The following is a 14,935-nucleotide window of genomic DNA, read 5'->3' as shown; positions in this document are numbered from 1 at the left end:
AAGCGAAATCTTATCGTTCTCTAGGGATGTCGAAAGAGTGACAGGAATTGTAGACAGGATAAAACATAGTCTACACGATGATGCTATTGATGACTCTATTTAAGGTATGTTTCATTTTTCGAATTTGTTATTTATTGTCCTTTGCCGACAGTAATAGACTGTAAATTACGCCAATAATACACACATAAAAAATATTTGATTTTCATTTAAAATATCACATCAAACACCTATTAATATAGCATTAAATCCAGATTCAAACAAGAAATACACCCTAAAGTACCTTAGATATTCACGATCCCTTGATTTGGCTTCACAAAGTCATCAATTGTTTCTTCTTCTTCCGTTAGCTCGTTGCTCGAATTACACATCGTACTTTCGGATCTTGAGAGGTGAACTTTCATATCCATCACCAATAACATTCCAAACATCAAAGAAATCAAGAAATCCCCGTCTTGTTGCTCCATAATCACAGCATAGAGTATGAGCAGACGAAATCTTCGAGATTTGATAATAACCTATTGCTCTGATACCAAATTTAGGAGGACAGAAGTGATCTCTCAAATCTTGTTCATAGAGTAAACATAAGTTTGCTAATCCAAGAGCAAATTGAATGCCTAGTTTACTAATACTTCCTAAATCATCATGATACGGCTTCTTATCGTGCACATAATGCAATCCATGACCATTTTAAACATAATAATTACCTGCGACAAGTGGCTGCGATGGGGTTGTAAGTAGTCATTGAACTTCATGGTTTACGGAGACGATCGCGCCATGAGCCTTGCTGCTTCATCAGAATCTGCCGAGGCAATCCAAAATGTAGCAGAATTAAATTATCACTTTGTGGATCACTCATATTAGTCGCTTATAGGCTGAATATTCAGATATATGGTTTAGATTCTGCCAAATCCGAAATTTTGTAAAAAATTAATCCAAGCCAAACTAAATTGTTTGAAATTCAAATTTCCAAAACACGAAATATAAAATCCAAATTGCATAATATATTCAAAATTCCAAAAATCCATTTAAAAAAAAAAAATAGATAGATTCATTAATATATATATAACGTCCAACAAATCAAAAAACAAACACAGGTAAATATGTTCCACATGCGATTTTAGTTGCTAATAAATGCATATCATTGCCTTTAGCCATATTATGAACAGAGAAACAGATTTAAGTAACATACAGAATTTTCACCTGGTCACTTAGGAGACTAGCAGCAGGAGGGGCAGTTTCAATGCTTTGTTTGCCGGGGCTCTCTTCTTCTGCTTCCTCGACTGTTTCTGGAGGTAGCGGATATGAAGAGCCTCCAAACATTGCTTCGTCATGAGCAACCTTAACTGTTTCTTCTCGTTTTGCCTATACAAAATTAAAACAAAATTTGACTCTAAAACAAATGGCTTCTTATAAAACAAACTCTAAAATACCTCAACAGCCGAGAAACGAAAGCTTTGACCAATGCGCTTGACAACTTCTGAGTCATCATCCACAGCTGCCAATAGGTGATAAACAATGTCATTGCACTACTCAACAAAAAAAATCGAAGAAAAAAAAAAGCTTGTCAGAACGATCCTTTAAGTAAATGTATTTGTTTTCTTTATATGAGGGAAAAAGAAAATAAAATGTTTTCTAAGATAGCAATGAAGAAGTAAAATGTTCAATATAATGTGTTCATTAGCACAGCCAATCAGGGAAACATAATTGTTTTGGGATGCATATTAAAGTTAACCTTCAACTTCCTCGTCGTCAAGAGGGGCATCCTTGTTGAATTCAAATCGCTCCCACCCTGTGCCCTGGCCAATTGCTTCATCATTTTCGGCTGTAACAGCAACACGTTGATATTTCCATTAACAAGAAAAATGCCCGAGCTAAAGGACTACTCGATTTCCAAGGAAAATACTAAAGAATTGAATGAGGGTAGATACCAGTTTTCGACAGCTGAAGCTTCATCTTGGCTTTGACTCTTTCGGCCGGTGTCTATTACAACAAAAAAACTCGGCCATCACCAAAATTCGAGATAGCTAACCAGTAATAACTAGTTGAATTCACATGATTGATCCACCTTAAACAAGTACTTTTTTAATCTTTGGGGTAGACAGATTACAGATTTCTTCTTTGCTCAACAAAAATCCCAAATCGAAAATTGATTCATACTAACAATCACATTGTTCAAAGGGGTAGCCATTCAACAACTAGAATCTCAAACACAGTATTGCAGCTCCAATCGACAACAAATTGTAATGCATCAAGCGAGATAAACAATCGATCCATTGCCAAAATGCTAAACGAAAACTCAGTCCATGAAATGAATGTTGTAGAAGATCTACACTGTTTACATAAACACCTTTGGAAGTTTTAACAATATTCATCAAAAATAACTTTTCAAGAAACCTCATATCAAATAACTATTTTCGCTCACGACACATCAAATCAAATACTCCCATTTTTTAATGTTCTCAACATTTCTAAAAGCTACAAAAACTTCTATTCCAAAAATTATCTGAAACTCCAAAACATCACATCAAATTAACAATTGGTATGGCACTAAATGAACAGATGAAACAAACAAAACCTTCAGATCAGTTGTACTCTTTTATGGATTTTTCAAGATTTTTCATTCTTCAATTAATTTCTACAGCTTCAATTTCACAGATTATCTCAAAAATGTGCAGAATCCAGTAAAGAACTCAAATTTCAAAGCACAGAGTCATCAATTTCATTCAATTGAAAGCAAGAATGCAGAATAATCAAATTCCCCAAATCAGAAAATTACCATATTGTCATAACCTTCGATTAATTTGGGGTAATCAATTGCAGCACCGCCGCCCTTTTTACTCTTCTCCGGCCTCCTTCCCGCCGGCGACGGTCTCCTTCCACTCCTCTCTTTGTTCCGTTCTCCGCTCCTGCTTCTACTCCTGGACCGATTTTTCCGCCTGGAGTCATATTCCCGGCTCCGGCTCCGGCTCCTCTTCCTCGACCTCCTATCGCGGCTCCGGCTACGTCTCGAATGCCTATCGCGGCTCCTACTTCGACGCCTCGACCGCTTCTCCTTATGCTTATCTCGGCTAGGACTACGGCTCCGGCTCCGGCTTCGGCTCCGTTTGCGGCTAGGGCTACGGCTTCGCTCCTTTTCTACGGGCTTCTTACCGAGCTTCTTCTGGATCGATTGGAGCTGCGATTCCTTTTCGAATTCGGCGGTTTTGGAAGGACTCGATGCTTTGACGAAGCTACTAAGAAAAGACGAGGTTGTTGGGAGCGCGGAGCCTCTGGCGGGAACGACATCGTCGGAAGATGGTGTAGCTGACGAGAAACCAAGTCCTTGCTTAAATCGGGCGGCGCCGCCGCCTCTCCGTGTCAGGTCGTCGTAGTAGGCGGCGAGCTTCTCGTCCTCCATGATCTGCGGCAGCGCAGATTCGGCGGTGACGAAATCGCCGTAGGGAAAGGCAAAAATAAAATTATTATTATTATTATTATTATTATTATTAAAATAAAATAATTAATTGAATGGGCCTGCAACGATAAGTTAGTTAAGATAATTGGGCCCTGTAATGATGGGCTCAGATAAATGTAAATGGGCAACATAACAGTCTAATTACTATAGTGTGTTTGTTTGGGCTTTCTTGAAAAAATTTAATTATTCATAATTATTTTTCTAAAAAATATTCAAATATCAGTTTTTTAATATTTATTAAAATAAAATAAATTTAAATTTAAGAGATGGTACAAGTACTTATTTATATCATATATAAAAAACTACTTAAGCTCTAATATTTATTATTAAAATTTAAAATTATGTTTTAATGTGATTTGAAATTGTTAAAAAATAAAATGTTAATATTTGAATTTTTATCAAAATAGTATTCTAAAGTGTATTTTACGAGAAAAAAAAATATATTATTATTAAAAATTATATAAATAAATAGTATTAATTTTAATTTTAAATTATAACCAAATATATAGTGAACTCAAAATTCAATCTTTCAAACAAATATACCTAAGTTTGTTTGCATTAAAGGTATATTTATTTTGTAAAATAATTTGAAAATAAATTTTTATTTTATGTAAAATATGGAGAACTGTCAAAAAAATAAATATATAATAATAATGATAAATATATATGATATATTAATATTTTTTAAAAAAAAAATATTTTATATATTTTTTTTGTTAAAAGAACAAGCCCGAAGAATTACGGAGTAGGTTTGAAATTTAAGAATCTTGGGTGTGTTTGTTTACGCTCCAAATTCATATTTCTATTATTTATATTCTAAATTTTTTAAATTTTTTATAAAATATTATATTATACATTATTTTAATATCAAATATAAATAAAAAAAATTTCAATGGACACATAAGTTTTTATTGATGCTCTTAACAAAATAAATAAATTTAAATCAATATATTGAATGGAGGATTTGACTTTACTAAAGATTACACATTGCTTTTCTTTCATGTCTTATCATATCTTTTCATATACAAAAATCTAAAATTACATAAAATAAAATTTAAAAAAAAAAACTAATAAAATTATTTTGGGTTTTATTTTTGTATTTTAATTTTATATTTTAATTCAAATATACTCCCTCCGTCCCATATAACATGGGTGTATTATTATAGACACGGAAATTTAGGTAAAATATAATTAGTAAGTAATTAAGAAGTGTATTAGTAAAAATAATTATTATTTAGTAAAAATAATTATAGATTAAGATTAAGATAAGTAAATAGTTTAATTAAAATTAGAAAAATTATAAAATTTTAAATTTAAAATGCGATTAAAGTGTATAATTATATTTTTAAAAATAGAAATGACAAGTTATGTGTGACGAACGAAAATAAAAAATATGGACAAATTATGTGGGACGGAAGGAATAATATTTTTAAAATAAACTAAGATATTAAAATAAAAAAGTGTAAGATTGAATGATAAAAATAATAAATAAATAAATAATCAAACTTCAAATAAACAAAATTATGTTTACTAGGGAATGTTTCAAAGGTTTATTTGTGCAGTTTTCAATAGAAAAAAAAAAAAAAAATTATTTGTCAATGAAAGTTTATAAGAGTTTTTTATTTTTTTATTTTTTATTTATTTTTATATATAAAATAATAATATTCGCAATTTAAATAAACGTTGATATAATTTTTTGAATGTAAAATTGATTTTTATTATAATATATAAAATAAAAAAATAAGTATTTAATTTTATACTTTTTTTTAAAAAAAAAAATTGATTAATATTGAATATTTTACAAAATATCTTAAACAAACACACTCTAACTATCTCTAAATTTGGAGAAGTGATGTAACGCCACGTGTTATTTTCAGAAAGAGAAAAAAAGAAAACAAATCGCATAAAAATAAATGCGTCTGAAGAGTGATACGCCGTATGGGACAGGCAAAACATCAGGATCTTGTTTGATTTATATTTACTTGGAATTTCGAGATATTATTGTCATTTCATTTTAATGACTCTATTCATTTATTTTTTTTTAAAAAAAAAAACAATAATATTCCAATAATAATAAAATAAATTAAAATATTCTTCCACGTTATTAGTAAGGGTGTTTTTCTTTTTTGGTTAAATTTAAAAAATTTTGATTTGAGTTTGATACTTAAAAAAAAAAATATATATTTAATGGAATATTTTATGAAATAAAAAAGTACTTCCTCTGTCCTAAATATAGTGCAATATTTTTTTTTTCCAAATTCACTGCAATATTTTTAAATTTATAAATAATTAATAATATTTTTATACATATATTAATATACACTTCATTTTATCCTATCACATCACTCAGATAAAAAAAAAACAAATAATAATTTATCTTTCCAATCACATCACTTAATATCTAGATTATCTCAAATTACCATACTTAATATTCCCCGCCTAAATTCTTGTGCCAAATACAAATATTGCACGGTGTTTGAAACGGAGAGAATACATTTTTTTTCAAAAAATACGGAATCAAAATAGTAAAATTTGAAAAAATTGGTTTAAAGAAACAAACCATAAGTTTCTTATTTGATCTTTTATATAAATTAAAACAAATTAGTATTTTATAGATATATATATATATAATAAAGTAGTACAATGACTATTTTATCGTTTACATTAGGGTGTGTTTGTTTGGAGTTTGGATTTTGAGTTGAGATTTGAATTAGTAAAAATTTTGAATTTGAATAGTTGTATAATGTAATATAAATAGGTGTTGATGTGATCTTTTGAATTTAAAATTAATTTTTAGTATAATATGAAAATGAAAAATAGGTGTTTGATTTTATATTTTTTGGGGGGAAAAAATTGGATAAATAGTGTAAATCCAATCAAATCCCCCAAACAAACACACCATAATGTGAAAAATAAATTGTATAAATATTTTGGTATTTAATTAAAAGTTTTTTTTTTATGAAAAAAATAAATGTAAAATTTTTATTTGAATAAACTAAAATGATAGAATAAAAACAGTAAATGGACGGAGAAAGTAAAATTTTAAAATGACAAATTATGTGAGACAAAATAGAAAATATGGACATTTATGTTGGATGAAGGGAGTACTAAAATCAATTTTATATTCAAATTATTACAGCCTATTTATATTGTATTATATAACTATTCTAATTTAAAAATTTTTATATTCAAATCTCGTCAAAAAAATCAAACGGCAAAACAAACACACCCTTACATTTGGCAGTGATTTGATGAATCGGTCATTTCGGTGCTGTCAACTTTTCCTCTTTCGGATTCTTTCCACCTGCCCTTCCGGTCTAAATAAAAATAAGATAATAATTTATTTCTAAAAATTATAAAATAAATAAATAATTATTTTAAAATTTATTTAAGATATTTTTTTGTATTTTTTTTAATAAAACTTGTATTATAATTTAGATTTTTATTTAGAATAAAATATTAATTTTTAAATAAAAATAATATTTTATATAAACTTTACATTAATATAAAAAAATTTCACGTAATAAATAAAACACATAATATTTTTATTATATAATTTACTTAAATTTTCAAAGTTATACCAACATTATGTAATAAAAAAAACTCAAAATAACTGGGGGCGAAGACCCTTGAGCACTACTAGCTTCGATCAAGAATTCATATGGCATATCCTGCCACACACATAGTTCGTCTAATATGACTTTTTCGTCGGATCTAGTTTGTAGGATATTAGGTTCGGCCGGAGATTTACCCAGTACACACTTTCGAGTAGCGGTTGCGGATTTCTACGTAAAAAAAAAAAAAAAAAAAAAAAATCATATAGCATATGTTCTGTAAAAGTGGAGCATGTGCTATATTTAAAAGGTTTGTTTTTAATACTCTTGATTAGTATTATTTAGATTTTTTTTAATAAATTTTATTTGAAAAAATCATTATGGCATCGTATGTTTTATAAGAATATATCCGTTTTTGTATTACATTTGTATTATATGAAAATAAATGATGTGTTATCTAAATAATAATCTATATTTTTCTAAAATCTTGAATTATTATTCAAATAAAAAGATGAGGAACTAAATGAAATACTAATATTTATTCAAAATATTTTCATTTAATCAAAACACCCTCTTACACGACGCATTATTTTCTTCTTATCGATTTTTCATCGCTTTCTATCTAGCAATACATTGTCCCTTATAGATCTATTCGTCTAGATCATTATATTTTATTTATATTTTTCAACTTAATTCTCTATTTTATGCAATAAAATAATCCATTCTTAATTCTTTATTAATTTTTTTTCTACATTTTTTGTTTTTATTATTTGTCTAGGGTCTTATTTTTTTGTTTGAATTTGAATAATAGCTTGAATTTTATGTTATATTTGAAATTTTTATGTATGTAATTATGATTTCAAGACTATGTTTATATAAAAAAAAAATAAAATAAAAGCCAAAATTTATTATTTAAAATTGGTAATTTGATTTTTAGTTGAATATAATATTTTAGTTTGATATATTGAAAAAAATATATATACTTTTAATGAGAAATATATGGTGATCGAATAATAAAAAATCTAGGGTGTGTTTTGTTAGGAATTTGAATTTTATGTTCGAATTTTTTCTAAGAAAAAATTGAATTTAAATAACTATATGATGTATTTATTATAAATAAATGTTTAATTTATATTTTGAATATAAAATTAATTTTAAATATATGTTTAATTTATTTTTATTTTTTTGAAAAAAAAAATCTAATAAGTATAGTAGAATTTTTGGGCAAAATTTTACGACTTGGAAAACCCAAAAAGACGTAATTCCTGTCGTTGGTCAATTTGTTTTCCCATCAACATTTATTACTATACTCGTTTTATTTGATGATATATTTTGAGGAATTCAATAATCAAATAGTTAAATTAAGGTACAACAGATTTCAGCACAATGTACAAACGTAATGAAGCGTGAGAATTTTAAAGTTGGTCAAAGTTTGAATCTTGTAGGAAATGGTTTTCTAACCAAGTGGGAAAAGAAAAAAACATCCTCCCTCCGGCCCGTTGGAATCGTGACGTTTGTTTTTTCACGTAGATTTTTAAATATTAGTATTATATTAGATTGTAGTAAAAAAAACAAAAATACCCTTATTAATATGGTGTAATATAAAAGTAATGATATTTGTGTAATATATTGTAAGTTGAAAGGGTATTTATTATGTGAAGTATGCAGTAAAATTAATTAGGAAATAGTAACCTTATTTTGGGACGAACGAAAATTAAAAATTGTAACTTTTCAATGAGATTGAGAGAATAATATTAATAATAATAATAATAATAATAATAATAATAATAATAATAACTTGTCAATAATCTAATTTTGATTTTATATAATGACCAAGTCAACTTGAAAATGACAAACATTGGTAATAATTAAGCCCCATTTGTTTTTATATAAAAATATTATATTATTTATTTTATAATTTATTCTTATTTTAAAATTGCAATAAAAGATATATATATATAATACATGTCTAAAAATAATTGTTGAATTTGTGTATTTCATACATAATGCTCATATATTTTTCTTATATTGATTATTTTTACTATAAGAATAGAGAAAATTAAATAAAACAATGAAAATAATAAAATAAATTCATTGAGTTGGAATGCGAAAAATATAATTTTTAATAAAAGAAAAATTGCAGAAACATGTTTTCAGTAGAAACTAAAAAATACAAATACAAATTTAAATGACAAATGAATTACTATATTTTGTAATATTTTTTATTTATTTATTTTACATATCTTAAATATTTTTAAAATATAAAATAATTAACTATACTTTATCACATCACATTATTTAAATAAAAAATTAAATAAATATAATTTTTTTTTTCTTATCACACACCTAATTTTCAATCTATTTATTTAATACTATCTATTTAAATTCTTATATGGAAAAATAAATGTTTCACTATATACGAGAATAAAAGAATATTACTTTCTCCATCTCAATTCAAAGTACTATTTTTAATTCATATTCTATTATAGAAAAAATTATAATACATTAAAATTAAAATACCCGTGATTTTTACTTATATTATAAATAAATCATTATATATACAATTATTTTATACATACAATTGAAAGATAAAGTTGTCAAAATTTCTTACCCACAAACTCCAAAGAATACATTCATTTGGAAAGGAGGAGGTATATAATTACAATTTTATTAGGGGTGTGTTCGTCTACGGGATTTTTTCAAAATTCTACAATTTTCGTCTTAAGTAAAGTGTTCGTGTTACCGTAGACATAAAAATTTAGATAAAATATAATTAGTAGGTAAATAAAAATAATTATTATATAATAAAAATAATTATAAATTAAAATTAAAAAAAATTAAATTATAAAATTTAAAATATGATTAAAATGTTTAATTATATTTTTTTAAAAAAAATAATAGGACGAACAAACTAAAATGAAAAGAATAGACACTTTAAGTGAAAAGGACAAAATACTATTCATTATTTTTTTTAATTCAAAAACATTACATCACAAATATATATATATATTTTCTCTGTTCCATTGAAATTGTGGCATTTGTTTTTTTCAAATAGATTTTTTAATATTAGTATTATATTGGATTGTAGTAAAAAAAACAAAAATACTCCTATTAGTATGGTGTAATATAAAAGTAATGATATTTGTGTAATATATTGTAAGTTGAAAAAATATTTATTATGTTAGGTAAGTAGTAGAATTACTAAATTAGTAAATAATAACGTTGTTTTGAGACGGATGAAAATAGAAAATGGTAACATTTCAATGAGACAGATGGAGTATATTTTTATATTTTATTAAAAATTAATTTTATAATAAAAAATTCAAAATATCACATCAACATTTATCTATATCAAAACTTCTAGACAAACACACCGATAAACTTAAATAAAATAAGGGTGTGTTTGTTTGGGGGATTGGATTGGATTTACACTATTCATCCAATTTTTTTCCCAAAAAACATCAAATTAAATACCTATTTTTCATTTTTTATAGTATACTAAAAATCAATTTTACATTCAAAATATCACATTAACACCTATTTATATCACGTCATACAACTATTCAAATTCAAAATTTTTACTATTCAAATCCCATCTCAAAATCCAAACCCCAAACAAACATACTTAGATTGAAGTATATAAATAAAATAAAATAAAATAAAATGGAGCATAATATTAATAATAGGAGTATTTATTATCGAGGAAAGAGGTAGGGGATTGTCAAAATCTTTTAGTGGGGCCAAATCTAATGCATTAGATTCTGTTGTGTGCCTTGTTTGGTTACAATATTTCAAGTGGTCCCTATCTTGCTTTCGCCGGCCTTTCCTCTCCGCCCGCCGCCCTCTCTTGCCAAACACGCCATATCTCATTTCTCAATTTTCATATCTTTTACTTTTACTTTTACTCACTCCCCCCTATCTATTTTTTTTTTTTTTAAAAATATTTTGACCGTTGGGTCAACCGAAAGGGACTTTCTTCCATCTAATTTAAATTAAATTGAATTGTTGTTTGAACCATTCCTATGAACTATTAAAATAAATTGATTTATTATTTTATTACAAAATAAAATCTACTTTTTGTTTATTTAGTTTTCCAACTAGTTTTTTTGTTACTAATATTTTATATTTAATAATTAATGTTTTCCGTAAATAAAATAAATCATATACTACATTATATTCTCTCTGCCTTAACCATTTATTTATTTTTCTATTTTGATCCGTCATATAACAAAATATTTGTTTTTTTAGTTTACAATATATTACACAAATATTATTATTTTTATATCATGCAATACTAATAAAATTAATTTAGTCTTTTTACTTTTATTTCTATTTTATTTTAATATAATATTAATATTTTTAAAATTTTGTGTAAAAAAAAATGAATATATAGATATGAAAAAAAGGGAGTATTATAAATCAGAAACACAATCCAACAAGAATTAATTTTTTTTGTTAAAAAAATAATTAAAACCCAAAAAATAAAATAAAAAACAAATGCATAGAGCAGTCAATCAAATCAGCTCAAGATCCAATGCTAGTCAACCCACCCTGATCTACTGCACCGCTCCACATTGAATGACTACTCCCCATTTACCCCTCCTCAATCTCTCGACTCCGAGGACTCCAGCACCCGAACAATCCCCACCATTCCTCAACCCAATCCAACGGTCCAAATCCACCATATCCAACACTCCTCCAAACCCCACCAACCCCACCCCCAACGCGACGAACGAACAGACAGAATCAAATCTGAAGAAATCACAATTCGCAAAGATTTATTACATCCAACAGTACCACGTTGTCTGCCATTAAAATCATCGAAAAAAAAAAATTTACACCAAATGCAATCGATTATTCATTTTTATATATATATGAAACTGTCGGATAAAGCGACAAGTCGGATATAATGCGGAGTAGATTTGCGAAGATTTCGCCTTTTCGTTTCCCTAAAGCAGATCTTCGATTGCTCCTTTCTCTCTCTGTAATCTTCTAACAAATATATTTATATATATATATATATAGTACAAGAAAAGCTTATAGGGCATTTCTCCATTCTGTTCTTACAACAGTTAATCGAATCGAATGGGTAGCGATTGTTCTTACAGCGGAGCTCAGGAATTCCATGTTCTTGCCGTGGACGATAGCCTTGTTGACAGGAAAGTCATCGAGAGATTGCTCAGGATTTCTTGCTGTAAAGGTTTGCCCTAAATTTTCAATTTTTTTATTTCGATTTGAAAAATTAGGGTTTGGGAGTTTTTCTGATTTGGGGATTTTTGCAGTGACGGCTGTGGAGAGTGGGAGAAGAGCTCTGCAGTATTTGGGTTTGGATGGAGAAAGAGGGACCGTTGGATTTGATGTAAGATGAAGATTTTGGACCGTTGGATGATGGATTTCTTGTTTCTATATATATATATATGTATGTATTGAATTTTGGTTTTGATTTTGATGTTTAGGAATCGAAGATTAATCTGATAATGACGGATTATTCCATGCCTGGAATGACTGGTTATGAGCTTTTGAAGAAGATTAAGGTTTTTGATCTGTCAAGATTTGTGATATCTTGATTTTTGGAATTATTAAGGTTTGTGATTTATTGAGTTTGTGATTTCCGGCAGGGTTCGTCGAAGCTGAGGAATATTCCGGTGGTGGTTATGTCGTCGGAGAAAGTTCTGGCAAGAATTGATAGGTATAAATATATATATACATATATATATGTGTGTATTTTTATGTCTGAAGTTGTCTTGATCGATGCATCATTTAAAATTTGGACATAACATGTTCCGATTTTTTTAGAAATTATTTTTGAAAACAGAGTTTTGGGTTCTCTGTTATTAGCATTGCCCGAAAAATTAAATATTTTGTTGTTGGATAATCGGGTTTCGATTTTGAAAATTTTGAGGTGAAAATGGACATGTAATGTTTGGAATAGAGAATATTCGGTTAATGTAATTTTTGGGAAGTTAATGTGATTTGTAGTTTCTGCTTTATTTCGAGAATTCGGAAACTAGAATCTTTGCGGCGTTGGTAAAAGTTTGTTCGACAAGTTATGTTGGTGTTTTTTCCGAAAGGTCGATGATTGTTTGTAGCTTTTTTTGATCTAATCTCGAATTTGGGAAGTTTATTCGGCTCGTTAATTGTTCTCTTTATAGATCTTTATGTATTCGCTACGGCAAAATTTGATGAAAAGATCGATTTACCGAACTTGCTTATTGTTCTATTTATAGATCTTTTCATATTCGCTACGCCGAAATTTTATAAAAAGATCCGATTCACCCAACTTGTGGTTTGTTGTTCCTTTTCTAAAATTCGCTATGCCGAATTTTGATGAAAAGCTCGATTTGTCCCACTCGCCTTTTGTTCTTTTTTATAGATATTTACATATTTGCTACGAAAAATTTGGATAAAAAGCTCGACTTAGTTCATCTTGTTAATTGTTCGTTTATATATCTTTACACATTTGCTACACCAAAATTTGATAAAAAAACGCGGCTCATCCTAGCTCATTAATTGTATTTTTTAATAGATCTTTACATATTTGCTACATGACAAATTTTGATGAAAAGCTCGACTCTGTTTGACTCATTAATTGCCCCTTTTATAAATCTTTACATATTTGCTAAACTAAATTTTGATGAAAAGCTCGACGAATTCTGTTTCATTAATTGTATATATTTTTTTTTTATAGATCTTTACACAATTGCGCTGAGGAATTTTGATGAAAAAGCTCGACTCAGTCTGACTCATTAATTTTTTCTTTTATAAATTTCTACTTATTCGCTAAGCCAAATTTTGATGAAATGCTCGACTCAATTTAGCTCATTAATTGTTCATTTTATAAATCTTTACTTATTCGCTGCATCAAATCTTGAAATGACGAAAACTTGGTTAATATTGATTTACAGTTGTTTAGAGGAAGGCGCTGAAGAGTTTCTTGTAAAGCCCGTGAAGCTCTCCGATGTCGAGAGATTGAGAAATTTTATGTCAAAAGGCGCGGAAAAGATCGTAGAGGAAGTTTCAACCCGAAAAAGAAAAAATTGTGAAATCCCGGATTTACCCTTGCACTCTTCACCTTCATCTTCTTCATCAACATCATCATTGCCATTGTCATCGTCGCCATCATCGCTTAGTTGTGACCATCATCAACAAAATATCTCGAAGCATCCGAGGCTTCTAGAAGCCGAGTGACATCCCGGAAACTTTTTTTTTTTTTTGGCGATGTAATGTAACCGCGATAGGCTAGAAATGTATATATATGGTTACTTGACGACGACTATGACAATATAATTATACGAGCAAGGTTTGTTCGAAGCCGATTTTTGAAATATTTATGCCACATAGGTCGTGGTCGAATATTTTTGGTGAAGTATATATGTATCACTTATTTTTTTTATTTCATAGCACCCTATTTGTTATTGAAAATTTTCATTCTCTCTCTGTCCAGCTAGAAAATATATATATTTCTATTTTGGGACGTCCAATTACAAAGTAAATACAGTAAATATCATACTTTTTTTCACAAATATGTTTACTTTACATCATATCATTATTTTTATACCAAAAAATAAGGGTAAAAATGTCGTTACATTACTTTTAGCTATTCATTATAATTAAAATATTATTATTTCTTAAACACCGTGCCAAAAGTAAATGTTATTTTTATTTTGAAATATTACGTATAAATATATATTTATTATAAAATATTTTATATAAAAAATATTTCAATAATTGATTTTCTTTTTGTTATACTCTCTCCGTCCCACATAATTTGTCCTTATTTTTTATTTTCGTGTCCATTTCTTTTTTAGAAATATAATTATACACTTTAATCTCATTTTAAATTTTAAATTTTATAATTTTTTTTAATCTTATAAACTATTTAGTTATCTTAATCTTAATCCACAATATTTTGTATTATAGGATAATT

General features: G+C 27.5%; 2 protein-coding genes across 2 annotated transcripts; one reads left to right on the top strand and one right to left on the bottom strand.

Moving 5' to 3' along the window:
* Window positions 1-185: 185 nt before the first annotated feature.
* Window positions 186-3,455, bottom strand: LOC127246073 (uncharacterized). The gene is made up of 7 exons (XM_051267270.1): window positions 2,777-3,455; window positions 1,929-1,980; window positions 1,733-1,822; window positions 1,431-1,495; window positions 1,201-1,362; window positions 705-799; window positions 186-523 (listed from the first exon to the last, which is right to left on the bottom strand). Exons 1-6 carry the CDS (start codon window positions 3,395-3,397, stop codon window positions 749-751), a joined length of 1,041 nt encoding a protein of 346 aa, XP_051123227.1. The 5' UTR covers window positions 3,398-3,455; the 3' UTR covers window positions 186-523; window positions 705-748.
* An 8,357-nt stretch (window positions 3,456-11,812) lies between these two features.
* Window positions 11,813-14,363, top strand: LOC127246190 (two-component response regulator ARR5-like). The gene is made up of 6 exons (XM_051267445.1): window positions 11,813-11,992; window positions 12,081-12,208; window positions 12,291-12,367; window positions 12,465-12,542; window positions 12,627-12,697; window positions 13,914-14,363. Exons 2-6 carry the CDS (start codon window positions 12,094-12,096, stop codon window positions 14,194-14,196), a joined length of 624 nt encoding a protein of 207 aa, XP_051123402.1. The 5' UTR covers window positions 11,813-11,992; window positions 12,081-12,093; the 3' UTR covers window positions 14,197-14,363.
* The last annotated feature ends 572 nt before the right edge of the window (window positions 14,364-14,935 follow it).

This window comes from Andrographis paniculata, unplaced genomic scaffold (genome assembly GCF_009805555.1).
Source record: "Andrographis paniculata isolate CXL003 unplaced genomic scaffold, ASM980555v1 Contig26END, whole genome shotgun sequence".
NCBI lineage: Eukaryota > Viridiplantae > Streptophyta > Magnoliopsida > Lamiales > Acanthaceae > Andrographis > Andrographis paniculata.
Note: the sequence above shows the minus strand (reverse complement) of the source record. Positions and strands in the feature narration are given on the sequence as shown.